The sequence below is a fragment of the Polyodon spathula genome, chromosome 12, assembly GCF_017654505.1.
Source record: "Polyodon spathula isolate WHYD16114869_AA chromosome 12, ASM1765450v1, whole genome shotgun sequence".
Lineage (NCBI taxonomy): Eukaryota > Metazoa > Chordata > Actinopteri > Acipenseriformes > Polyodontidae > Polyodon > Polyodon spathula.
Genome location: NC_054545.1, coordinates 11,702,716 through 11,729,180, shown reverse-complemented (window position 1 = coordinate 11,729,180; position 26,465 = coordinate 11,702,716). Strand labels below are relative to the sequence as shown.

The following is a 26,465-nucleotide window of genomic DNA, read 5'->3' as shown; positions in this document are numbered from 1 at the left end:
TGGTACTGGTATTTTTCAAAGACAGGCTGGAAAACAGAGCTCGCTGGTGTCACCTGTGCAGAATTTAAAGTAATAAAATGCTGATGTCAGATTTTACAGTAAATACTGTAATGCAACACCCAGTAAAGAATAACGAGACATTTACATTTATTTGTGTTTTTGTTTCTGTAAAGTACAAAGTTTATTTCTGTATTTCTCTTACTGTGTATTATCAATTTGAGTCCATACCTCCAGCAGTTTTCCTCCCAAGATTTATTCTCAGAAACAAGAAATGCTAATCCAACGATGAACTAGGACACATTGTGATGTAACATTAGCAAAAAATCGCTGAGAGGGGATAACTTTGAGAGTGACCTTTTCATTTACAGTAAACTGTACCTGTGTATATAAGAAAAACAACACACTGGTTTGAACAAGCCAGTTGCCTTTTTGTTTCTTGCATTGTCACTTCTGTTACTCTGTATTTCATACATTTACAATGATGTCATTATGAAATCCACAGTACAATATGTACTTTAGGTCTTGAAGAACTCCTTCCAAGATAATGAAAATGCCAGCAGGGCTGTAGAGGGAGAGTCCCATAGAGAAGGATGTAGAGGATAATAAACTCTGTTGCCATGCAGAAAGGCAGAAATGACTATTGCTATGCAGCAGGACTCCATTAAGACTGGACCCTATTTTGAAACGGTGGTAAATCATACTGTTTTGTACGGTTACATGTACTGTACACTTGCGTGTATGTACGAAGTTATTACAGAACACCAGTGCCATGAACCTGTCTCCCATAGCACTCTGCCCTCAGTGGATGTAAAAAGTACCACTTTTTTGTTTTTTGTTGTTGGTTTTTTGTGGTATTCTCACGAATGTACTTTTTACATGCACTAGGGACAGGCATACTGTTACAGGGGGACAGGTTAATGGGTACACATGGGTGTACCAGCTGTACAATATTGTACATGTTTGAAAGTTCTACAACTGGGGTGTTGAGCCCTCTGAGTTTTATAATGTGAACAAGACAGAAAAATTAGATACAAAATTAAACTAAACAAGAGGATAGGTCACACCAAATACAAAGTCACTCTTTAAGCAAATAAGATCTTTGACCATACAGTACTGCCTTTTACTGTAGTCTGTTCTGTGGTAGAAGTGGCCACCTTGTAATGAGATAAATCTGTAATAGATCGTTATTCTGTTTAAAGTTTGTTGGGCACTAAGCAGTCCACTTTACAATGCAGTTGTATTGTTACCAAGCAACTACGTGTTGTTGTCTTCTGTTTAGTTCATCATTGTTACGTGGTTTAGCTAACTTGGTGTATTCTTAAATACACAGATGTTGCAGTTTTGCTGAACTTCCTTTAGCCCCAGTGCTTCTAAATACCAGGATTTAAAATGCAAAGCTGCTTGACAACCTTATGAAGTACAATATTTAATATAAATATGATTTCTATTGCTAATCACATCACTGTTGTACAAACAGACAAATTAAATGTTCTCAGTTTGTTTTATTTGTGGAAAGATAATGCTTTAATAAACATGCTGAGTGATAAGGAAGACAGAAGTCGTCTCTTTATGGGTTCCTGCTTGGAACAAGTAAAAAGATTACACCATAGTGACTTAAAGCTTGGGTATAGTTTGTGTATGTGTTTACCACCTTGCTAGGACAGCACTCCAATGACCTCTCCCCCTAGGATTGAAGGGGGCAGTCATGTCATCCTCTTCCCCATGGTCTTTTGTTGCTTCCTCCCAAGTTTGTGCATTATGGTGCTTATTTTTTCACCAGCACGTCCATAAACTTGCATTACTAACAAGGCAATGGACGTAATATTGGCATGCCACCAGGTAAATAAACAATCAGAAACTATCTTAAAATTTGGTCACAACATTGTGTTTGCATCTCACTGGTACGCAGTCCGCTTTTGGCTTTTTATTTACACTTGATTATTTTCAGTCATCCTGTTAATTGTATGTAACAAGGGTGCCCAGTACCTTTTATAAAAGCTGCATTAAAAAAAAAATACACCTAGTTTAAGATTTCTTTAGCTGGTTTGCTGTTTTTTGTTTATTATGGACTTGCACAAAATGACACATTTATCAGAAGTGATGTAATGTCATTAGTACAGTACCTGATCTACTGTGTAAGCAGGGTAGGATTGCATGCCAGTCGTAGCGTAAAGGAAGTTCAGTGAAACAGTTCATGTGTTTGACTGGATTTGTTGAGTTGCATGGCTGAAGGCTATGCCGAGCTATCGTCTTCCTTTATTTTTTTTGAGAACTCAACTGTTCTGAGCTGGCAGGGAATTGGGTTGTGAAGAAAAAGGCAGAGTTTAGTCGAGCTTCTGAAGGGCAGACAACCAAGAGATTATTGAAAGTATTACAATTCACCTTTGTCTGTGTGTGATTTATTTTACTTATTTTTGGGCCCATATTTTGAAATCCATATTACATTTACAGCACACATCCCTGAGGACTGAAGTATTTTCTTGCTCATCTACTGAGCAGATTCACAATGTAAAAGCAGACGTCATGGCAAAGATCTTTTATTGTTGCATACTTGTCCCTGCTTGATCAACTGTGTTAAGCCACAGTGCATAATCTACCTACAGTACATTGACAACTTTCCACATCTACCTACTGTAGCATGCCATCACCTATCCCTCAGCATCCATCCCTATACCTTCCCAGTTGTTACAGATTTTGTAATTTTATTATTGAAGTTCGAGGAATTGCATTGGCCTGTACGTAACTTGATTTGTGCGTTTTTTATTTCTTTTTAATACTTTATTTTATTCTCCTCCTTGAACTCTTTCAACACTACCAGTTTATGACTTCTTCTTTCATAACTTCGTATTGCCTGCTTGTTTGCTCAGGCAATGAATCTTGGGAGAAGAGATGTATTTTAATAGCTTGCCAGCAGTGATAAGCCTGCTTTCCAGAAGGGACATTGAGAGCAGTGGGGATTTCAAACTGTGTGGGAGGCAGTCTGTTGTGAACACACAGTTCCAAAGGTTGCCCGAGCTGCCTAGCTCTGCACTAAACCTGACTCGCTTCACACTTTTACAATTCAGGAGGCCCCAAGAAATATCAATTTTGATGAAGACTGCAATATTGATGTACAGATAGCATATCTAGAGAGAAAATAAATATTCAGACACTAAAATACTGTATGCTGACACATGTATATGTATTTTATTGGCCAATATTCATAATGCACAGATACCTGCACATTCTTCATAGCTCCCTGTGCATGAGTGAAAATATTCCCCACCCACAATCCATGTGTGTTTATCTCTCTTAGACATGTCTCTGCGTTTACCTGTCTTAGGCACGTCTCTGTACTGTACATAATGGTCCCTTAAAATGTGTTTTCTGTATCAATTAATATTTTTCTCCTTTAGAGTTTCACCTGTTCAGAAAACAGCACAGCCATCTTTATGAATTTCTGGTCTTCCTAAAGTATGAAATCGGACAGTTTTCAGAGGCCTGGCTTCGTGACCATATCTTTCAATTCTCACATGCACAGTAGCAGCCCACATTGACCAAACATTTGGAGAACCTGCCAAAAAAATAAAAGGGAGCTCGTACATGTTACTTATTCTATTGACATAGAAATGGCCTTGCAACTTGTCACATTTATATTTTCATAAACTGGTTTTAATAATCTGGCTTTGAATAATATGGCACATTGCTTGCCTGTAGCCATACTCTACTGCCTTCTGCTCTCTGAGGGTGAGCTACTATAGATTGGGTCTGGTTTTCAATAAACACCAGCTTCTGCACACTTCCCTAACCAATGCCCATTCATGGTGTTAGTTGCAACCACAGGTCTTTTCTAGTGTACATTGTGGACATTTAAAGATCCTGTTTCAGATGTTGGCAGAGGTGTTCTTCCATGGTGTGGCCCTGGCTAAAATTCAAAAAAGGTCTGTGCTGTTTGTATACAGCAGATAAGAAATAAAACATTAAATTGTTAAAAGGTGAACTTTTAATAAGGAAGGACCACCCACATAATGTTAGAATATTTTCTTGCCATAGCTCGTTAAGGTGTCAAATTGTGTTGAGTTCTCAGTGGGTGAAGATGATTTTATTTGTTTTTCTGGCATTGGGGTTTGCATGTTCTTCTTCAGGGTTGTCAGTGCTGGGGGTTGAATAGGCCCATTTTTCCTGCTGTTTTTTTCTTTGCTCTTGGTGAGCTTTCCAGCTTGCTGTCACAGTTCTTGGCCTACATTGTTTATTACTTCACCAGAGCAGAACTTGTATACCTGTCACAAAGAATGTCTTGTAAATTTCACTTTGTCCCCGAGTGCCCTCTGGCTGGCTTCTGGCACAGTAACAGCTTTTTCTGTTAAATAACCAAAGGGTTTTGCATCACAAGGCAGTGCTGCTATTTGAACACTAACATAAAGTAATATGAATTGAGGTTATGGGTTTGAGTTTGGTCGCAAGTGCCAACCCATTTGTTAGTAGGCCTATGTGTCTATTACGTTCTCACTGTGTACAGTTTTGGGAAGCAGTGTTGCACCTTGGGACATACTGTATTTCTAATAAATTTGTCTTCATATACATTTTCTTCAGAACCCCTTGCCAAAGTTGAAGCATAGACATTTTTTGCAGTTTATTCCGTGTGTGTTTATGTCCTTCGGGGTTGTCTATGTTAATGGCATGACTTGTAGGTTTCATTGCTTAGTAATTTCATGTGAAGACAAAGAAGGAAAAGGTCTATGAGCAAGAAAGGACTAATATACTAAGTCACAATTAATGGTAGTGAAAACATGACTTAGAAATTATGATTTATAACCTAAAATGTCCATTGCAGTTGGTGCCCAGCAAAAATGAACCTTTTTAGTTTTTTTTCTTTTTTTTTTTTGCCATTTAATCTGATATGACATAGCCTAAGATTATACTACCAGGGATGCTTTGTTTTTGTTCACAAAAACTCTTGTTTCTAGTTTGCTCCTGTGGGTTTTTGTTTTTTTTAAAGAAACAATTCACAAAGAGTGCTTTAAGATTGAAGTGACATGTATTGAAACTGAATTGTTCAATTTCTAGTTTTATGGAGTTGACAATAGTGTTAGATACAGTTGTTTAAATAAGTAATGTTAGTTGGTTCGTTTTTGTTTAAATTCAGACATGGTTGCATAAACACTGTTTCACTGACCCTGTTTCTCGTTGCCTCCTCAGCTTGACTTGACGAAACCCATCGAGGAGCAGGGCCCACTGGACGTGATCATCCACAAGCTGACGGATCTCATTCTCGAGGCAGACCAAAACGACACTCAGTCTCTGCTGCTTGTCCAGCGCTTCCAGGTAAGACAGTCAACATGGCTGCTGCTGTCTCAAACGTTTTACACTAAAATAGAATTCATTTGTGTGTTTACTACAATGGGCTTCAAACTGGGAAAGGGGTCTGTAGTTAACCCTCCCATGCAAAACGGTCACCTCACATATATTGTAGAGAAACACCAGCTCTAGACCCTTGGTAAGCAGGAGGGATCAGGCCTCCACAAGATAAGGGCTGCTCGTTATAAGCACCCTTGGCCTAACTTCCCATTCTTGTGATGCTCCCAACCTTCACTAGAATAGAAAGCTCTCTATGTCAGCCCTATACTGCCAAATAGTTATATTTCAGATCATTTTCATCAATTGAATTTGAGATAAATTGGGTAAAACAGGAAAGGCATGATTACAATTAAAATTAGTGAAAAACAAGTGCAGTCACAAAGTGCTGGAATTACTGTGGAGATCCTGGACAAAGTAGATTTGTCTTTTTTGTTTTTTGTTGTTTTTGTTTTTGAAACATTTGCTTCCTCAAACAGTGCTTATGGCTGTACTTTTATCTGGCTAGTCTGTCTGTGACCTACTGTCTGTGGGGAAGAAAATTAGCCACTAAACGGTCAATGACTCTTGTAGAAAAAATAAACAGACTGGTGGAAACGAAGCGTGTGCATCTCTTGCTGTAAGAAGGCTGTGCTTTTACCAAAGGATCCAATTAAATTTTTGACTGAAGCCAATATTTTTTTCCTTGGGAATAAAAGCACCACTTATTTAAGTTCTTATTTCAAATTTTCTCTGAGGGTGTATATATTAAATGCAATGTCTGTATTAGACTAAAAGCAGGCCTTATGTTCATTCTTCTGCATTAGTTTAAGCCAGAGCAGTCTGTATTTTGGCCAGCTTGCTGTTTTATATACATAAAGAATGCATTGTTGTTTTTGAAAACTTCTCTTTGTGCAATTCACAATGTCTGTCTCCTTCTTTTGAAGGACAGGTGTGTTTTTTTTTATTTTTCAAAGAAACTTAAGACCTGCAGACAAACATTTTGGTTAGTGTGACACAATTCTGAGACGCACAGGTGACCTAATCCATACAAGTGATTCAGGTGTTGATTAAAGTCCAGTTGTGACTAAACTATGATGGATGTTCATTGACCCAGTGTCTTGACAGTATCTAGCTCATAGTAGGTTTATGGGTCATTTCATCTTAAGCAAACAGACCGTTTCTAGGCATCTTATTTTTCATCTGAAAGCCCATGAAACATGTTTTAAAATGACAAGAGCGCTATTTGTCAAGGCCACCCCCCACTTCGGTGGGGTGGGGGGGTGACATTTAATAAGGGCTTTTTCATCACCTTCAGAGACTTTCTCACCTTGTCTGACATAGCTTTTTCGTTGGCAAGCACGTGACACCTGCCCAGGCACTATTTCTTCAATCACATTAGTGGTTTATGTCCTCAACCACAAACAAGAAACGCCTCTACAGAAGTTGTTTCACTTGATGGGATTCCCGTCATTCATTATCTTTTTAGTGTAGCTGGAGAAATGTGTGTTTTTAAATTTTTTTAAATTTTTTTTTTATTATTTTATTTATGATATCAATTTAGAATTTGTGGAATATGTAGGTGTCTTAATAATAAATGGTTCTGTTATGTGCTGCTTTAAGGAAAAGGGGGGAAAAAAGTTTACGAGGATCTGTTGAGTTTTTGGCTGAACTCAGGTTTGGATCACGGCTAGGTAAAGGATTCAAAATAAAGGAAGCTTTGAAAAACAGGAAACCTGAGTACTTCTGGAACTGCCCAATTCTATTCCCTAGTCATGTTGAAACGCTTTTACATATTATTATTATTATTATTATTATTATTAATAGTAGTAGTAATAGTCGTAGTAGTTTATCTCATTCAGCTGCAGTATTCCCAGTGAGCCTGTGGAAATAGAGTAGAGCTGACACTGCAGTTTGTTTGGATGGTGTCTTGGTCAGAATGATTTGATTGTTTTTGCAGGAGCTCTTGCAGTGTTTGAACACTATAGCAGGACTGAATGGATTCGTTATGTACTGTAATGTTGTGAGTTCAGTCTGCTCTTTGGTTAAGGTGCAAGATCGTGTTGTGGAAGACAGATGCAGAGTGATGCACTGTTTTGTTGCTAGAGGCCTGGGTTCGATTTCAGCTTTGAGATTTAGTTTGGTTTACATTTTCAGAAGCCACTGCATGCACTGGACACCTTTAAAAAGAAAGGCTTAGGATTGGAGGGGCCTGCAAGACAGCACTGTTCTCCTGTTGCCTCAAAATATGATTTATTTATTCATTCATTCATTCATTCATTCACAGGGAGTAGTTTTGGGGACAGGAGAAGTGGCATACTCTTCTGCATATTCATTCATTCATTCACAGGGAGTAGTTTTGGGGACAGGAGAAGTGGCATACTGTTCTGCATATTCATTCATTCATTCATTCACAGGGAGTAGTTTTGGGGACAGGAGAAGTGGCATACTCTTCTGCATATTCTTTGTAGTCCGCAATAAGGAATGAATTGAAGAATCGCAGTGTTTATAATTTTCTTTTACTTCTGTTCTTTGTTTGCGGTTTTAATGACATGCACAGTTTGTATAAGAACATGCTCCTAAAAGTCTTAGCAATATGTTTTGAATGATTTCAGGACTACATTGAAGCCCATCCAGAGACCATTGTCCTTGACCCCCTTCCGGCTATCCGGACCCTGTTGGACCGGTGCAAGTCTTATGAGCTGATCCACAGGATAGAAGACCGCATGCAAGGTTTGGGGCCTCTCTGTTTATTTACCTGTTTGGTTTCATGACTTGAAGAGCATACGCTTCAAGTTAACGTGCAGTACGTAAGGTAGTACTTAAGTATGTAGCAATCAAAAATAATAGTTAAGGAGATTCTTGGTGTTAAGGCACAATATGAGTACAGTTACTATTATCCCCACTCAATAAATAGAGTGGAGGTGGGCTTACATAAGTATGCTGTGGTAAAACTAGCTACAATTTTTTTTTTTTTTAGCACAAGTTGATACAAGTTAGTGAGTATAACAGAATCACAACCTGGGGAGGGGGGAATGTTTGTATGAGAACCACGTATTCAGTTAGAATGAAACTTCCAAAACTTTTTTTAGCACGACTATCAGAATGCAGTGGGGAGGGTTAAATTGGATTCTGTGGTTTGGACGTTGTTTGGTGCAGGTAATGGTGTCCAGCTGAGCTAAGGTGTGCCTGATTTTAAACTCACTAAGCTGGAATGACTCAAACTGATAAACAGTGTGTGTCTTAAATTATGCCCAGTCTTGTAAAACTGGCAGCCACAGGTCCTCAATGCACCAGTATAGCCAGCAACTTTTATTCTTTCCAGTTTTCAGCCAAGACAAACGGCAACCTGAGCCTCGTTTTGAAATTGTTATGTTCTGTCTTCTGTCAAATGCCCCACAATTCTATACAAAACAGTAAATCAAAATATACTGTGACTAGCCATATAACATGACTCCATTAACCAAAGTCTGCTTGACTCGGGTTTGGCCACAGTATTGTTTAATGATTAATTAACTTTTCCCCTGCTGGACATTTCCCAAAAAATGTCACAAGGAATTATGATGTCAAATGTGGTTCAAGCATGTGTATTCACTCATTCTAAGGTGTTGTGAGCGCATTTATATTGAACACTTTTTTTCCCTGAGCGAAGCTTTTGAGCTACAAAGTGCGCTGCTAGCTGTAAACTGTTACTGCGAGTCACTTCCTCATTGTAAAATGTCATGTGATTCTGTGACCCTTAAATTCTGGTGGTTTGAAATAGTCTGGTCACAGAACAAAAAGGATCACACCTCTTCTCTGTGTTGGAAGGATCAAATACACTATTCTGTCTGCTGTGTGAAGCACACCAAACTAGAAACATTCCTTCAGTGAGCATCGACTTTTCCATAAAATACCTGCAACTACAACAATGAGGAAACACACACACACCTCCACAGAATCCCCTTGTTTATTAAATCATAAAAACAGCCCTGACCTTCAGTCTTGTTCAGTTAAATTCCCTTTATTGGACCATTCCAAACTGTTTCCAGACAGTTAATGACGCTGTTACACATTTGCTGCAGCCCTGCGACCTGGCATTCCACACTGATCTGTTGAGATCTAACTTGAATTACTGCCCTTGAATGCCACATCAATTACGGCTGCTGTTGTAACAGAAATGCTTTGTTTAAAATACTGTGGCTCTGAGTGTTCTTGCTGCTGTCATATCAGGGCTGTGGCGTCACAGATTAGCCAGGCAAATTAGCTGATGAAGAACAAGAACACAACCATTGAGCTCAAACTTCCTTTTTATACTGTTCTAGGGGTCTGTTCTTTGACTTTGAAGCCCATTTAGAGACAGATTCGGGGAGATTAATATCAATCCTTTCCTTGTCAGGGGTTATCATTCTTTTCTCTGACAAGGAATAGGACTCCCAGGGACTTTTACTTAAAAAAAAAAAAACTGACCACTTTATCTGTATTAATGTCCTCATTGGCCACTGTTCTGGTCCACAACCCCATAAAAGATATGAGATATTACTGACCAATAGTAACACAGCTGCTGTAGCTTATTGAAGCATCAGCTGCAGGTCGCCTGCATGTGCTGCCCTTACTAGTGTGGGAAGCCCCAGTTTTCTATTCCCTTTCATCAAGTATGTAAATCAAAATGTACATATGCTCAGTGGGACACCGGAATAGGTACATGTACAGATTACAGGACTTTCATCACATGAATTTAACAAGAGTAACGGCTTATTGATTCACTGTGCAGTTGTGAGGCACATCCATTTAGCCAGCTGTCTTGAAATAGAGTGACCATGCTAGAAACTAGGACTGACATATCACTGGAAGTAATCTGTGTACAGTTATTCATTGGCGTGTTCAGTAACACAGGTCAGAAATTTTTAGCAAGTTTATGTGACATGGATGCCTTTATAATACAATAGTGCTGCATTTTAAGTTGAAGCCAAGTGGTTTGCTGAGTATTCTGGATTTTCCACTCATCTCCATGTTACCCAGAACGTGCAGTCTTTTATGATGTGTCTAGTGATGGTTTCCACATTCTGTAGTCATTTTACAGCCCCCTGTAATACTGCAGCAGCTTCTTAGATGTTTACTTTCCTAGCTTAGTTTTATTCTTAGTTTCTCTGTACTCTGAACCAGGCACTGAACCAGGTGGGTAGTCCTTGCAAATGGCCAAGGATTTATTAAAATGTAATTTTGCATTGTCATAACTTATTGTTATGGCTACCATTAGCTGTGCCACAAATCAGTGAACAAGTGCGTTGCCAGTGATGTCTGCAGTGATTTTAGGACATGATACCCTATTATGATGCAGTATTTTGGGGGCCACATACCTTAAATTTGAAGGAAAAGGGGCACTTCGGTGCTTGAGGATGTTGTAAATGAAGCTCCTTCTTGTGAATAAGACCCTGGGCTGTGTTCATTATGTGGAGACATTAATGAGCTGATAGCTGATGCTTTGATGGGTGTGACATTTAAAATAGTGGACAAGAATGCAAAAATAATTAACTTCAGATAAAATCAGTAAGGAGTAGAGAGAACCGCGCGACAAGCATCCCGGTAAGCAAGCATGTTTTAACTCCTGTTTTATGTTGCTAAGCAACCTGTTTTGTGACTTAGGTGAGTTTTAGAAGTATGTTAAAAAATTAGTTCTACATGGGAATGAGTAGGATTTACTGCAGTCAGGGCTGACTTGGCTGAATCAGGACTGACTAAGCTTTATAAACAGTTTTTTCACGCATGTGTAGCTGTAACGAAGTAAGCCAATAATAGCTTGTTTCCGATGAAGCACAGTGCACACCACAGCATTAAGAGTTACAGGAAGACGCTTTTTCAATTCTGTTGGTTGATTTAAGGGCTGGCCTGACTCCTTCAGTTCTATTGGTCAATTTTTATGATTTCTCTGGTCTTTTGGAGGCCTCTTGACCCTATAAGGGTTGTGTCTTGAAAAAAAAAATGGTGATGTATTTTGAACACCAGCCTCCTTTAAAACAGCTGATTTCCTTGGTACCCAGGTTGTCATAAACTAAGCTTTGAAGCAAGCAACACTTGGTGAACAATGGCTTTCTTTAGTTCCCCGAGATTTATTTTGAGATGGTCATGATCAGCTGTGTTTACAATAGAAAAAAACACAGTTGCCAATAGGAAAGCTTGTTAACATTGGGCAACAAGTATTTAAGACACGGAACACTTCTAGCTAATAGTGGGAGAAGTCTGTAATGCTGGAAAACTGGTTTGAAGCTGAATATACAATGCTGTACAGATCCATCTCAGGATTGTGCAAGTTGCCAAGCCAGTTTTACAAGTGACAAAATATTGACTGGTAAGTGCAGTTGGCCAAAAAGAGACATGTTTTATTATACTATACATATAGAGAGATTTTAATATGCAGTGCAAAAAATAGCCTGCATTGTTTCAAGCATACAGCATACTCTGTTGTGGTTGATTTCCTACTTTGCCATTAAGGCGGCGAGACTGGATGCTTGTGGAAGGTGGAGCAGCAGGTTTGTTAGCAAGGCTGGTTTGAAGCGGAATATACAGTACTGTTCAGGTTCAAACATGCCAATGATCAGTCCATTGAAAAAAAAAAATTGATCTTTGTCTGAGATTACGTTTTTTATAATTTGTTTTGAAAACTAGCATCCTTAATCCCATTCTCTAACATTGTTCTTGCATGCTAACAAAAAGGTAACTCATTTGAGAAATATGTGTGCGTGTGTGCCAACCTAGTTCTGTGAAAGTATGGGTTCCTAAGGATACATGTAATAACTACAATAACCCACTACCATTGTGTTCAGATTATTTGAGGTGACATCATCACTGTTCTTGTTGTAACTGCTTGACTGGTCAAAACTGGATCAAACTGGCCCAGTGGGAATTGTCACATTGCTTTGTGTTCTTATGCCAATAATATTTGCTTTTGAGGTGAAATGATTATTTATAGTCTAAATGGGATAAAATGTCACCCGTTTCCCAATACTGTACAGTTTTATGTGCATACGGTCATGAGGGCTGTAGTACTTGTCTTGACACAAAAAAAACAAACATTCGTACTAGACACTGAAAGAGACAAGCAGGACACATTTTAGAATGATTTGTGTTATCAAAAGTGAGACAAACTGTATGCATGATTTGTCACTTGAAAACTCAGCTGGACTCTCAGGATTGTGCAAGATGACGCCAAGCAAAATGACAACTAATAAAATACTGACCGATAAGAGCCGGTAACCATAAAGACATATTTTATTATACACTCAGTTACAGGGGAATATGCAGTTCTTAAAATACAGCACAAAAAAACTGACCTGTGTTATTTCAAGCGTAAAACACGTACGTCCCCTCAGCAATGCTGAATGGAAATTGGCTTCCCCTAAAGGGTTAATATAACTAATAATAAGCTTATGTACCCAATACAGTAATAACATACACATTATTTTTTCTTTAATGTTTTGCAATGGTGTTTACCTGAAGATAATATAATATTTGCAAAAGGATGATGCAGTGAATGCTGTTCATCAGTAATGAATGACAGTGAATAGAGCAGCTGCTTTTGATAATGATAGGATCCCGATATAAAGACCAACTACTGTGCTGTTGACTAATGACATTTGGTACATAAATAAAATGCATCCATTTGTTATACAGGAACCAAACCTCATGGTGTGACTAATACAGCCACATGTAATACAAACTTAGTATGTGTAATAAAATCGTACTTCTGCTTCCTGTTAATAAAGGCAGTTAATGTCAAACATAATTTACTTTTTACATGGATATTACTTCAACTTCAATATCCATAGTGTTTTACAGTGTGTAGAAAAGCAGTTTCCTTACGCTGTACCCTTAAACTTTTGTCGTCTTGCGATAGCTGTACAACATTTCAGAGCCATTTATCTGTGCAAACTATTACAATTTTAATATTCGTAAGTGGACATAATATTTGTCTTATGATCCATGCATATTAATTTAGATTAATACTACATAATTAAAATAGGAAGTTAATCTACTTAAAGGATGAAAGGAATTAACGATTTACGCCTGGGATTCTCAAAGTCTTGATGTTCTAATCATGAAGTCACTTGTGATGTACTGTACTTAGGGAATAAACAGGGGGTGATTTAAAACCTACTGTAGTTGCCCAGGGGGTATTATAAAAAGGGGAGTTTACAGGTGTCATCGTTCCGGTAATGTGGGGTTTTCTCCTTTTTGAAAAACTTTTAATTCTAGTTTAATTGAAGACTGGAATAAACATGTTAAACAATATCCCCCATGTCTTAAGCCGAGTTTGTTTTGTTTCTGTAATGAGACTGGTATACAGTATTTTATATCTGACCACGTGCACTTACTGGCAGAACTGATTTAGTTGTTTTTCAAAACAATTGAATAAAAGAGGTTCATTGAATTAGCAAGTTCAAACAGTGTTCCTAGTGTTCCATATTTAGATTTTTTTTTTTTAAAAGCTGAACCTCGGTTTTTACTGATTTTTAGTCTACCAGTCAGTATTTTCCCCGTACTGTTTTCTAGGAAATGCACAATATTTTGATTAAAATGCTGTTTTATTTTGACTCTGACATTGTAATAAGCAGCCCTACACTGACCCAGGATACAGCAGCTCATTGTCATGGGAATGGTCTACTGTTAGTATATACTAAAGAAAAATGTTTTTGTGTTCATATGTATATCTGTACACAGACAGAGATTGTTTAAGGCTAGTAAACCTGGCTTGTTTTGTGCTGATGTCACTTTCATACCTTCTGCAGATAGTAGTACTGTCAGCACAGTGATTGCCCAAACGTTAACTTGGGTCTCGGCTTGCACACATTCTGCTTTGTCATACATCTCAAAACGTAATCAGGAACCAGAACTGCTATGCATCATATTCCACGTGTAAAGTTTGTATACTGAGAATTTTATTTCCTAATGTTTTACCAATGCTTCTACGGATTTTATCACTATTTTAATATTTGTAAAATTCCCTGGAAAAATGTGTTAAGATAAAACTTGAAAATGTAGAACTCTAAGTGTAGCACGTATAGTCTGTGTACTCAAGCTTGTGAAATAAAATGCTCTTTTTTTATTTAAAGCCTAAATAAAACTATCAATATGACCATTTACAACAAATATCAATTTAATTGCTGCCGTGGAGTGCTGTCTTTTTATACTGGTCCATTTTAAAGCTGCTGAAAAACTGCAATAACACTTGACTAAGTGCCCATAATAACCATACAGCAGAGTGTCTTGTGCTTCCATTATAACAGAGTTATGAAGAGGCAAACCTAGACATAGTAAATTCTAGTGTGATGTACTGTACTGGTGACTTTCTTAAAGGTTACTGGTAGAACAGGAGAGGTGCTCTGATAAACATCAGCTGTAATGTTTGTGATCAAGAGCAATGGTGTGTTTTAAAAGAGCCTTCTGGCTGCACTTCAGGCATGCTAGATTTCCCTTTTAACTTTTCAAACAAATCCTAAACAATTAGCAGAGCCAGGGCAACGTCAAGCAAACGCTGCTCTTGGGTAGAAAGGAGATCCTGTATGAGCATTAATACATACGCTTTGCTTTATTGGGAATGGCAGACCTGTGGAATAGTTTAATTTAATTTGGGGATCTGTTTATGAAACCACTTAACCCATTCCAATCCCTGTGTTTTGGTCATGAATAGTGTGCTAGTCCTCTTGGTATCCTGCCTTGGATGTCATTCCACTTTCTGTGTCTGCTTTGCATGTAAACCACAACAGTTTCTCATATTGGAGAGATGCTTTTGGTTTCTGTAGGATAATTGGTTAGTTCAGAAGTCATTGTTTTCTGTTGTAGATCATTATGTACATTTCAGTGTAATATTGCAAATAAAAATTAAAACAACCTAACCAGGTCATGTTTCTTTGTGCTCTAGTAAAGACGATCCTATAATAAGGGAGGTTGTTTATTTCTCAGCTGTTTTGTGTGGAGATCATGCCTGGAGCTCTGTTGTTACAAATACTGTGACCTTCGCAGGGTCATTTCCCAGTCCTGACAGTCTGCCCCATGGGCCTTCCATGCTTCCTGCTAAATCTCATTGTCAGTGTAATCACATTAGAAAGGCAGAATAGATGATAACCAGCAAGCACATTGGCTCAGTCCTTTTGCCACTCATCCAGTATCACACAGTTAGTGACGGGAGCCTATGCTGACAGCATCACATTGAGGTCAAGCAAGCTTGCTGTGAGGACATTCCCCTCCACTGTCTCCTTGCATCTACTTGCACAGTGTCGGCAAGGCATGCTGCAAAATATTTTTATTCAATTAATGGCAATGTTTGCATAAGAAACACCACAGGAAAGAACAACTCTAATCATTGTGGCAGAGTTTGGACATTGGGTTCATTTTTTCCACTCAAACAGTGCACTGGGAGCAACACATTGGGCACAGTGTAAATATGTAAAAACTATATTAGAAGCACCATTGGTGCTTTGTCAACCAAAAACAAAGCTGTTGGTTATTTCTTTCAGCCTTTCGTGCGAATTACGTGGCTCATTGTGTTAACACAGCAATAATGAGAAAAGAGATAGATAGTATCAACAGTTTTTATGATTTTTTTTTTTCCCCCCCAGATAAGCCTGGGCCTTTTGTGTTGACAAAACAGGAAGCAGTCTGGAGCCGATGTTCTCACTTAACTCAGTTTCACCTCTCAGGCCCTGTCTCATTAAACCGTAGCGGGCATTGTTCTCTTAAGCAGCTAGGAGCATCGAAAGCAGCTGAATTATTTTGTGCTTTATAAAATGTGTAATTGCGGCAGCGCTGGTCCACTTAACAAAGCTACTGCTATGACACACAATTCAGTACAATTGCTAGAGAGCGGCCCATACTGGATGGCAGTGGGTGCCCAGGTCAGCATTCAGTGCTTTCTCAGAGTTGTGAGGGGAAGCTCCCATGATGCCTGCATGAATTCTCCTTGACCAAAACCAGTGTCATTGACCCTGACGGTAGACCAGCACTAAATTCACAACACATATAATTTATTTATGAATTGTATCTAGCAGGGGTGTGTCCTGTATTACGATTTTGAACTTTGCCATTGTGAAGAAATGGCTGAAACTGCTGTAGGTAAAACAGAAATAAGGCTAAGGGTCTTCCAGAGAAGGGACTATAGTAGATGTCTTGACAAGGAAACCGGAGCAATCAGAACAGGGTCACTTCGGCTTAACAAATAATAGATGTAAAATTGAAAATATGAAAAACTGTGCTTACTGTAAGCAGACTTAACAGCACAATGGTAATTGAAAGGTTTGTTTGAAAAAGAGCCTCTGATTTAAGAGAAACGGCTCTTGAGCGTTCATAAGGATTACTTCACTGCGCCAGAATTACTTCAGCTGTTGAGTTAAATATATTGATTTGGTTTCCTAGTAATGCATTGGAATAATTTTAAGAGCAGGCAAACCTAAATTGCAGTTTTATTTTAAAGGGGACACTTGTAAAGTCATTCAGCATTTTAAATGTGAAACTGTTTATTGTACAATGTTGTAGGGTCAGCATGCCAGTAAATGCGGGTGTGCAAAAATGTAAACACCTAAAATACTGTACGTAGCATTCTGTCTATCAAATTACTGAGGTTAAAATTTGTTACACAAATGGAGTTGGTGATATACACTGTGCTTGTATGGAAAGTAGCCATCTCCCTCAGTGTACAAGTGCAAGTCCATCAAGACTCCTGGAGCGGCAGTGTTAACAGACAAACACCACAACAGTTCTGTTCATTGTGGGTGGGTATGGACACAACAAGCTCACGTTTGCGTGTTACTGTGCGACTAGGAGCTTGTAGTTAACCTCTTTTCTGGTCATTTGAAACCCTGTACAATATATCAATTAATCGGGTGTAACGCAAGTCAAGGTTTTACATTGTTTTCTCACTAACAATGGGGAAAATAACTGAAGATCGGGCCACCATTGGCATCTCTGATTGTACGTGATGACAAGCCTCCAAGGTATTGAATCCTGGAACGGGATACCTTGCCTCCTTGATGATTTACAACCTAATGTAGTTAGAGAGCAAAGTTTGTCATTCTGCACAATGGCCCGCGTTGTCATCATTTTAAATACTGTTCTTTTGAAACACCCGTTCAACTTGAAGTGAACCCAATATAAAATTGGGGTTATTGGGACTGTCTCAGTGTGTTGACAATGCTGCTGAAAGCATGGGCTTCTCTTGTTTCATAGGGATCAAAGGACTATATCAAAACACTATTCTGAGAATAAGTTTGGTCCTTTACAGATGACTTTAAATAGAGTAATTTCAAAGAGTGTCACAGATAATTAGACATTTTAGACCGCAAAGAAGTTTCTGACTGGGCTGACTGCATGTCAAGAAATTGAGAAAAACATTTACTAGCAGCAAAGAAAAGTTCCCAGTGGTCCTTTTTGTAGTTTCTTTTGTCTCGCCCCCAGTCTGGCTGAAAATAAAGAAATCAGACTAATGACTGTATCTAGTGTTTTCAGTGAGAGAACAGAAGCCAATCTGAACAGCCATGAGCCCGTGGGAGATGATAATTTATAGTTCTAATTCCTAAGGGATGAGAAGAATCTGAGCCCCTATTGCTGAAACAAAATAATAAAATATTTTCAGCAATTGGGGCTCTATCCTTTTTTTACTTTTTATTTTGTATTTCATTAAATAGCCTTTGAACCGCCCTGTCATTTATTCAGACTGCTCAAACCCCACTAATGAATAGTACTCTATTGGAGAATAGTCTGTACGGTATTTATATATGTGGTTGTTCAGTTTGCACACTATATATAATTTAAACTGTTTAAAAACAATGGGGAATGCTCGTGTCAGTTTTGAACTTGGTATAGTAGTATTTGGAGCCAAGGTTAGAGTGTGATTTTCCTTTCTTGGTGTCCTTACAACCCAGTAAAATATCAAACCCCTTAGACAGCATTTTATATGCACTTCAAATTTGATTGGAAACTCGAGTAAAATTCCAGTGTCGGTAGAGGTTCATATTGAATCTTGGATGTTTTAAGAAGCGATTTTGGTTAAGAATTTTCTGGCTCCCCAGATCACCACTAGTGTAAACAACTGCTTTACAGTATGTCAGAAATATACATTCCCAGCCACGGCTGTAAATTCAAAATTGGAGCCATTAGTGTGATGGAAAAAGTGGCGTACTGACAGATCAACAGTATGTAAAGAAAAGCACTAGTATGCACTAAATCACTGTAGCAATGAAATGTTCAGTCACAATTTGATACACGATTCTTCTCCAGATATAAGCAAGCATAAGTGACAAGCAGACTGAACAGACAGCCAGACACCTCCCGTATGACCCCCTACAATCTAATACTATTCTACATAACATTATTACCAATTTCCATGATGGCTGGGTGTATGGACAGATATACACCCTCCTCTAGTGTTGTAACTTAAACTACATAATGTTAATGCCAAGTTTCTTGACAATTGGGTAAGCGGTTCTCCAGATAAATGCGAAAGAATGAAGTATAACGGCCGTTTTGACAGTATACCCTTCGCACAGGATTGCAAGGACCTGCCCCCGGCTGCATTCACAGCCTCCTCTCTTTTGCTTTGCAGATGGCAGGATCTGCTCTCCTCCCTTCATGGTGCTTACCAGCGAGTGTGGACCAGATACCCTGGAGCAGATAGAGAAGCACAGACTCACATTCCCCTTCAGTATGTACCCTTGTCACATCATTTTACAGGATTACCAGACAATGTCTTAGTACTGTACCCTAAAACTCCGGCAGAATATGATTTGTCAAGTGTTATTACAAAGGTGCCAGTACTCAACACAGTCAATGCACAAAGCATCACAAATATGTGGTATTAAATGTTAATGGTACTGAGTAACAATGAGTACCAGTCCTTTTAGCCCTGACTGATGCAACACGAGAATACAGAATATGTAGAAATGAATGATTTCATTAACTTTTAATATCATATCACACTTTAATACTAACATGCCTTGAGTAAAGGAACTGAAATGGAACACAGAACACAGACATTGAAGCTGGAGAAACATGACCTGTAGATAACTTCAAAGGCTCCTACACTTAGTTTATTAAACCAGACAGAAGTTATTGTCTCTCTTATATATGCTGTACCCAGTGTGGTAAAACATTAATGATCATCTTCCTGTAATCTTCCTTTTTTTTTTTTCCTGTAGTTTGCAAAACCAGAGTAGCACATGGTACAAATTCTCATGAGGTAAGTAAGATTTAGTCCCTTAGTATAAAAATACCTCTCTCGTCGTCTTTAAGAAAAGCAACCACATTGTGGTGGATCGCAGGTTCTTCAGTCCAATGACCAAAATAGTGTTATTGTCACAAACCTGCCAACAGTCAAGTGTCAAAGAACTCTGTGACATGATGAAGCAGTCAGTGATTTCTTAAAACCAGTGTTGACTTGCAGTTTTCACAGAGTGAAAACTCTTTGCCTTGCATTGAGCCTGTGGCATTGGGTAATGTTGCCCGCAGTCACCCACTTTTTCTTGTAGTTGCTATAGAAATCATTCATTTGTGATTAGGTGCAGTTATCAGAAGTAGTTTAGCAGTGAATTATCTTTTAAGCAACTGCAGCCAGAACCTTGAGTTCAGATAGTAATTTGCTAGATCCTATCACTTGTGTTCCCTTCTTTGTTCTGTACAAGCAGTGTCTGGTTGTGGTGTTGCAGTGACATTAGCTTTCATTCAGAAATCGCAGTACTATAAATGATACATGAAAAGGTTAAAAAACAAAAAATTAATAAATATTGTATTCGCCCTTTTAACACAACTGAACTCCTAAAAGCAATATTCACCTGAACGGAAGAACATTTTGCATGAGTCTTTTGCATGTGTATCGATCTTTAGTTATGTCCTTCAGTCTTTCTGTACTACCTGTTTATCATATCAGTAACAGCATTTAAAAAAAAAGAGACAAGTATACATATCAAACCAGTGTATTTATTTTTGAACAAGAAATATATTCTCTAGTGTTGTATAATAATATATTGTGCTGCTGCTCTTATTGTAGGGAAAACATTAGGTACCATAAACAAGCTATAACAAAATTGTCACCACATGACACAGATGTCAGTTGAGGCTTGTACTGCCGTCTCTTCTATTTAACTTAAGACTTTCGTACTTTTACCCAGGTACATTTCCACACCTGATAGTCTTGGTAAAAAAAATCCTATTTTTTATATACAGTACTTGTTTGTCCTGTAGATGGCAATCATTTTCAACGAAGAGGGTCTGAAGGACATCAAGCCCCCCTGTGTGATCCAGAGCTTCATCAACCACAATGCCGTGCTGTACAAGGTGTTCGTGGTGGGAGAGTCCTACACAGTGGTGGAGAGGCCGTCCCTCAAGAACTTTCCAGCTGGGCCTGCAGGTGAGAGTAGGGGCCAGTCAGCAGGAAGCCGAGAAACACGCTTTTATCTTGAATCCGTGTTCCATTAAAAAAAAAAAAAAATCCCCTCAACCTGTTACGAGCAGTTTCCATTTCTGATAAACCCTCTTCACGTCAGACCTCCAAAGAAAAAACCTCCTCAAAAGTGGCAAAATCACTCCACTTAACACAGTGGCTGTTAAGTCTTGTATCTATATAAGCCACTGATATCACTTAGTTGTAGTACAGTTTTCTTTATGTAACTAACAGCAGTACTGTGGTAATTTGAGATACCAGCTAGAGTAAAATGTTTTGAAAATATGCTACAGAAGGTGTAAAGGCTGGTTTGTACTGGTTTTCATTCCAAAAAATACTCCTACAAAGTTAAGAATTTGATTTAGGTCACTGTTAGAATGCAATACAGAGAGGACCATTTCGTCTTTTTTCCAAATTCTTACACAAAATGGACGAAATATGCTAGTATCTTGTATTGCGTGAAAAGCAGATATATATTTTTTCATCTGTATGGAGCCAATGCCTGGCATTGGTTGACCTGCTTTTAAATAACACAACTGCCAGTAATATACAACTAAAAGACGTCAGCGACGATTAAAAAAAATAAATAAATACAGGCAAATGACATTGATAGGCAATTTTAATGGGTTGTGCAATTTAATTTGTAATGGAAGTGTTTATAAAAAGTCACTAGTGGCCCTAAACACAGGGGTACATTCTGTCTTTAAATAGTCATTAATAAAACCATCTGTGGAAAACTTGCAACAAACAATGTTATGGAAGTCTAGAGTTACTGTACCAGTTTAGTATGTTGCTCCTAAAATATTTATTATTAGTGGCTATCCCGGAACTGATAGATTTTAAATGGTCATTTTGTTAACTGTTAGTACTGCCCCGCATGATAATCAAAGAGGTGTTTGACTATAGTGTTTTATTATATTTGTGTAGCCTCATGGCTACAGACCAGTTCTTTCGGTCAGTCTGCCTGTAGTTTGTAGCAATAGCTTTGCGTGCCTTTAAGACTGCCATGCTGCCCCCTACTGCTGGACCAGATAACCCTTTGAAATAACCATCCAGAAATGTTAAGTTACTCTACTTCTACACATTTGATTAATGTCTCTGAGACTGCTATGTAGGTGTAGCTTGACTTTGACTCCTCCATACCATGTCTTTTTGAAACAACACTTCGTTTTTCTCCTGTTTTCAGACAGAAAAACAATATTCTTCAATAGTCACAACGTTTCAAAGCCAGAGTCATCCTCGGACCTGACATCTGTAAGTAACAACATTGGGTTTTTTGTTTGTTTTATTTAATATGTATCAAATAATTGATCAAATAATTGATTTTGCTAATGATATAAAAAGAAAGTGATGCAAGAATTGGGATTTTTTTTTTTAATCCAATTGCCAATACATATCCCATACAGACGCAGTTTTATGTATATGTCTTGTAATATCAGAATATGTGGATACAAGTCTTTTTATAAAATGGGTCTTTTAAATATTTTATCCTGATTGGTCAGAACAGGTCACAAGGGGGTGTGACTATCACAGCATATTCCCATGGGTTGAAACTTTTTTTTCAAAAAGGGGCAATCACTTGTAGATATCCATACGCCACTAGAATTTAGAAGAAAAAAAAAAACTTCTGGTAGCCATATTTAAATTTATATTAATAAACATGACTAACCACATTTTATTATATAATTTTGAAAAAAGAAAACGGTAGCCATATTTAAATGCGCAATAAAGATGACTGATGATGTATATCAATTTAGATCTTTTGGGAAACCAAACAATAGATGAGATTTTGGATGTCTGAACCAGACACAAACACTTGTTCAAGTGGTGAAAAAATGTAATACTGCTAGGCATCAAACTTACCAAAGCACAGCTTCTAGGCATAGAAAAAGAAAAGGGGGAAAAAAATACACAAAAGTCCACTGCCTGGGCATCGGGTGTCCTTTTTATGCCACTGTCTGAGTGTTTGAAACAGCTTTGTTGCCACTGAGAAACGGTATTACAAATCTGTCATGGATACCTCCTGTCATTACTCCCATATCACAAAAGCTGATAAAAAAATAAAAGTAATAATAATAATAATAATAATCTTTCCCAACCCTGTCACCTAACACTGCCGCATGTCTTTTGAGAGGTTTGTTTTGATGTGCAGCTAAATCTAGCCAGGACTGTCAAAGGTGGTCAACTTGATTGTCCAGTTGCACTTCCTCAGACAACCACAACAATGAATCAAACGGCATGTTGCTCGAAATCTCTTGCTTTTACTTTATACAGTATATAATTCATTAATACTTATATCTTCTATTGTAATTAGTCTTGGTTACAACATTCTTTACCACAAGTTATTGAGAGTATTGGAATCTGTGAAGAGGTGTCTGTCTGCCTGTTGGTCTGTCTTTTATAGCTCAGGCACATACTGTACTGTTCATATAGGCCATTGGATTTTTCATGAAAGTTTCATCTTGTATATTCAACCGTAGGGGTTGTATTTTTAAGTGTATTTATTTAACAGGGTCAGGATAACATGCTTGAAATATGCATCACAATCATCAAGGGTTCTCCTGGGCAAAATACAGGCAAAAGTAACAGGTTAAAAACATACTTATTAAAGTCAGAACATAGTGTTCAAGTTCCAACAAACAGTGCTAGCCATGGTAGATGGGGTGCTATATACAGAATAATATTACAGACTAAGAACAGCTTTAAGGTGCGTTATGGTTGTGGTAACTACACAGACTGGACCTTTACTTCATGGTATGTGGATAAAACCCATTGCTTTGACTTATTCCCGTCTCACTTTACAGAGGGACAATGTGGAAGGGGTGTCCCAGCTGCCCAGCGATGATGTCATCAGGGAGATGTCTAGGTCTCTGTGCCAGGCGCTTGGTGTGTCCCTGTTTGGAATCGATGTGATCATCAACAACCAAACCGGCCAGCATGCCGTCATTGACATTAATGCATTCCCAGGTAATTTGTTGAACCTGTTTCTTGACTTACTGTTGTCTATTGTTATGTTAATTCCCTTTAGCGTGTTTTAAGTTGTTAGTTATGTTACACCTCTTAAAAATGTTTTCAAAGTTGTCTGCCTGCAGTTCAGATCGGGAAGTAATGTTTCTTACCAGTCCTGCATAAACACCCCCAGTTCAACTGTAGGGGGTGTGGAGTTAATTTGGTCCTGGTAATTACCATCTGGTCTTCTAATCCAATGGCTTTCTAATCGCATTGAGAATCAATAAAATAAAAACGTGACCTTTTGCCTGGCAGGTCTTAACAGCTTAACACCACTAGGTGTCTCCCTTATGACTCTAAATAAAGTAAACTGTAGCCTTACAGTGTGTTTGTCAGAAATGCATTTTACGGGGTTGAAATCAGTATTAAATAAGTGTATTACAGCACAAGGGATGCATTTAACAACTAGATTTTACTCTGGCATTTTACAGAGTGGCTGTTATGCTTTGTTTATATGCAGTGTGCTCCCCAAAACAGAGATCCTTGAACACGAGGCAAGCTTACGTTTGTTTTTGTAATTAAGGTAGTTTACCTGTGAGATGTGTAGAATTTGTGTCCTGAGGACACAAGAAACAGAATCTCCGTGTAGGCACTCATTCGCTATTATGGATTCAAACAATATTCATTTAAAAAGACATAAATAAAAGTTTTATGTCTACATTTCTACTAAATCAGCAAGTTGTGACCTCTACATCTGTTTAAGTTCATAATACACATTCTTCCTTGTCATTATTACTGAAAAGAAAGCCCATCGTTAAAGGTTGTTTGTGCCTGTTTGCTGTTACATGCCACCATGGGGTTATCTTCTTCAGTGCTTTGTGGTGACACAAAGCACCCTGGGAATCGGCTGTTTCTATAGAAACCAGCATTGCTCGGTTACGAACGGGCGTTCTTTAGCACCCTGAGGCTTTCCGTGGGCATGCTCAGTTGAGCATAACCAGTGGACTTAGAGGTTTCTGTAACTCTACCCTCCTGATTATTATGGTGCAAAACCGATTAACCAGGGTTGGTTTTACTTCTACATTACATTGAGGATTGATCCGAAGTTGAAACACACAGAGTAGACACACATCTTATTCATCTGAACTTCAGTTTATAGATTTAGCATGGTGAGTGTTGATTCAAGCGACCCTATGCATTTTAGGGGTGCTGGATTCTGTTACTAATATTAAACGCATAACGACCACTGCTAATGACGGGTTCAGCTTTTTCAAAATGTAAAGCACTTTTTTAAAACAGATGTCTAATAGCAATAAGCACTCCAGCAGACTTTTAAATACCGATAAATGACTGCATAGCAGTTTGATCCATTCCTTGTTTTAGTGTGAGCTTCATTAGACACAACTGAGCTTGTTACCTATACACTGTGGCTAATCAAGTTCATAGTAAAATCTGGAATGGGTCGTACTATCTTCTTTCCATCCCTGATTTAATAAAAACTGATTGAGAAAAAAAAAACCCTCCTAATTAAAGCCAACATCTATAAACTTTTTGATAACGTTTAAACTCAAAGCTATTAACACCGCTGTACCTTTCCTCTATAGATTTATAACATTTGTAACACAATGTTAATTCAGTTATATTAGAACTTGATTAGAAGTTTCTTTAGCATGAGTATTGCATATCAGAATGTGGGGGGGTGTGTGTGGAGGCATCTGTCCATGTATACATGTGCATACAGTAGATATGGATCATGGTGAATGAGTTTTTCATGAAACTGATGGCTCTAGTCATATACAGAACATCACATACAGTAAGTGTGGTATCACAGGAATAGCTGTTTAATGTTGGTTGGCTCTTTATTGGTTGTCTTTGGAATAAATTGATTATCAAAATGATGAATTGTTCCTCTTTGCTTAATTGGCTTAATCGATAGTATTGCCTGGCCTATGGGACACCCTCTATATTGGTCAATAACGTGTTAACATGTCTCCCTTTTCTTGTTTTAGGTTATGAAGGTGTACCAAAATTCTTCAGCGACCTCCTGAACCACATAACTGCTGTGCTTCAGGGGCAAACTTCAGAGGTTTCAGCCGCTCCACACAATGGCAGTGCAGCAGAGCAGGTGGCCAGTGTTGTGGTGAACACAGCAGACCGAGGCAGTGGCACTCCCACGGGCTGCTGCAGCATGCTGGGAAAAGACGCCAATCCCTGGATTGTGGAGGGAGACAGTGGAGGCAGGAAGGCCTCGCACCAGAGACTGGGCTGCAACTCGGCCATGTCGCCCAATTTCCAGCAGCACTGTGTGGCCACGCTGTCTACAAAAGCTTCTTCCCAATGACCAGTTTTCCAAGAGATATATAGAAGGAAACGAAAGAAAAAAAAAACAGACCACCTGATGCTGATTTTAGGAGTGTTTTTATACAGTTAAAAGACAACCTCTCTTCCCCATCACTTTTGCAAATCATTGTGAATCACTTATTGCTCCAAAGGATAGGCGACTAATTTATCATATCAGTCCAATGCACTGTTTTGTGGAAAAGGTTGAGTAATGGTACCAGGGTGTGGGGTGGGCAGAAAATTTACATTGCCTTTTGAAAAGTAAACATAGTGTGCATTATGTACAAATCTATGACAAAATGCTGCGTACATGTATTTTGTTTTTTGTTTTAATTTTATTTTTGGGGATAAAGTATATTTACAGTTTTTAAAGAAATTGACATTGTATGGTGGAAAATTGAAATTGTGCCACTTTGGGTATTTGCTACCCAGGGCACATATAAAACTAACATAACAA

The 26,465-nt window shown here is 38.3% G+C and overlaps 1 protein-coding gene across 2 annotated transcripts in view; it reads left to right on the top strand.

Moving 5' to 3' along the window:
• The window catches only part of LOC121324402 (inositol-tetrakisphosphate 1-kinase-like), a 54,718-nt gene extending 28,489 nt beyond the window's left edge, over nt 1-26,229 (top strand). For both annotated transcript variants that reach the window (XM_041266231.1, XM_041266232.1), the window contains exons 4-11: nt 5,179-5,304; nt 7,929-8,046; nt 18,887-18,985; nt 19,479-19,519; nt 20,521-20,686; nt 21,906-21,973; nt 23,524-23,686; nt 25,678-26,229. In XM_041266231.1, the coding sequence (XP_041122165.1) occupies nt 5,179-5,304; nt 7,929-8,046; nt 18,887-18,985; nt 19,479-19,519; nt 20,521-20,686; nt 21,906-21,973; nt 23,524-23,686; nt 25,678-26,009 (1,113 nt within the window). In that variant the 3' untranslated portion in view covers nt 26,010-26,229. The remainder of the gene's footprint in view (nt 1-5,178; nt 5,305-7,928; nt 8,047-18,886; nt 18,986-19,478; nt 19,520-20,520; nt 20,687-21,905; nt 21,974-23,523; nt 23,687-25,677) is intronic.
• Nucleotides 26,230-26,465: the final 236 nt, after the last annotated feature.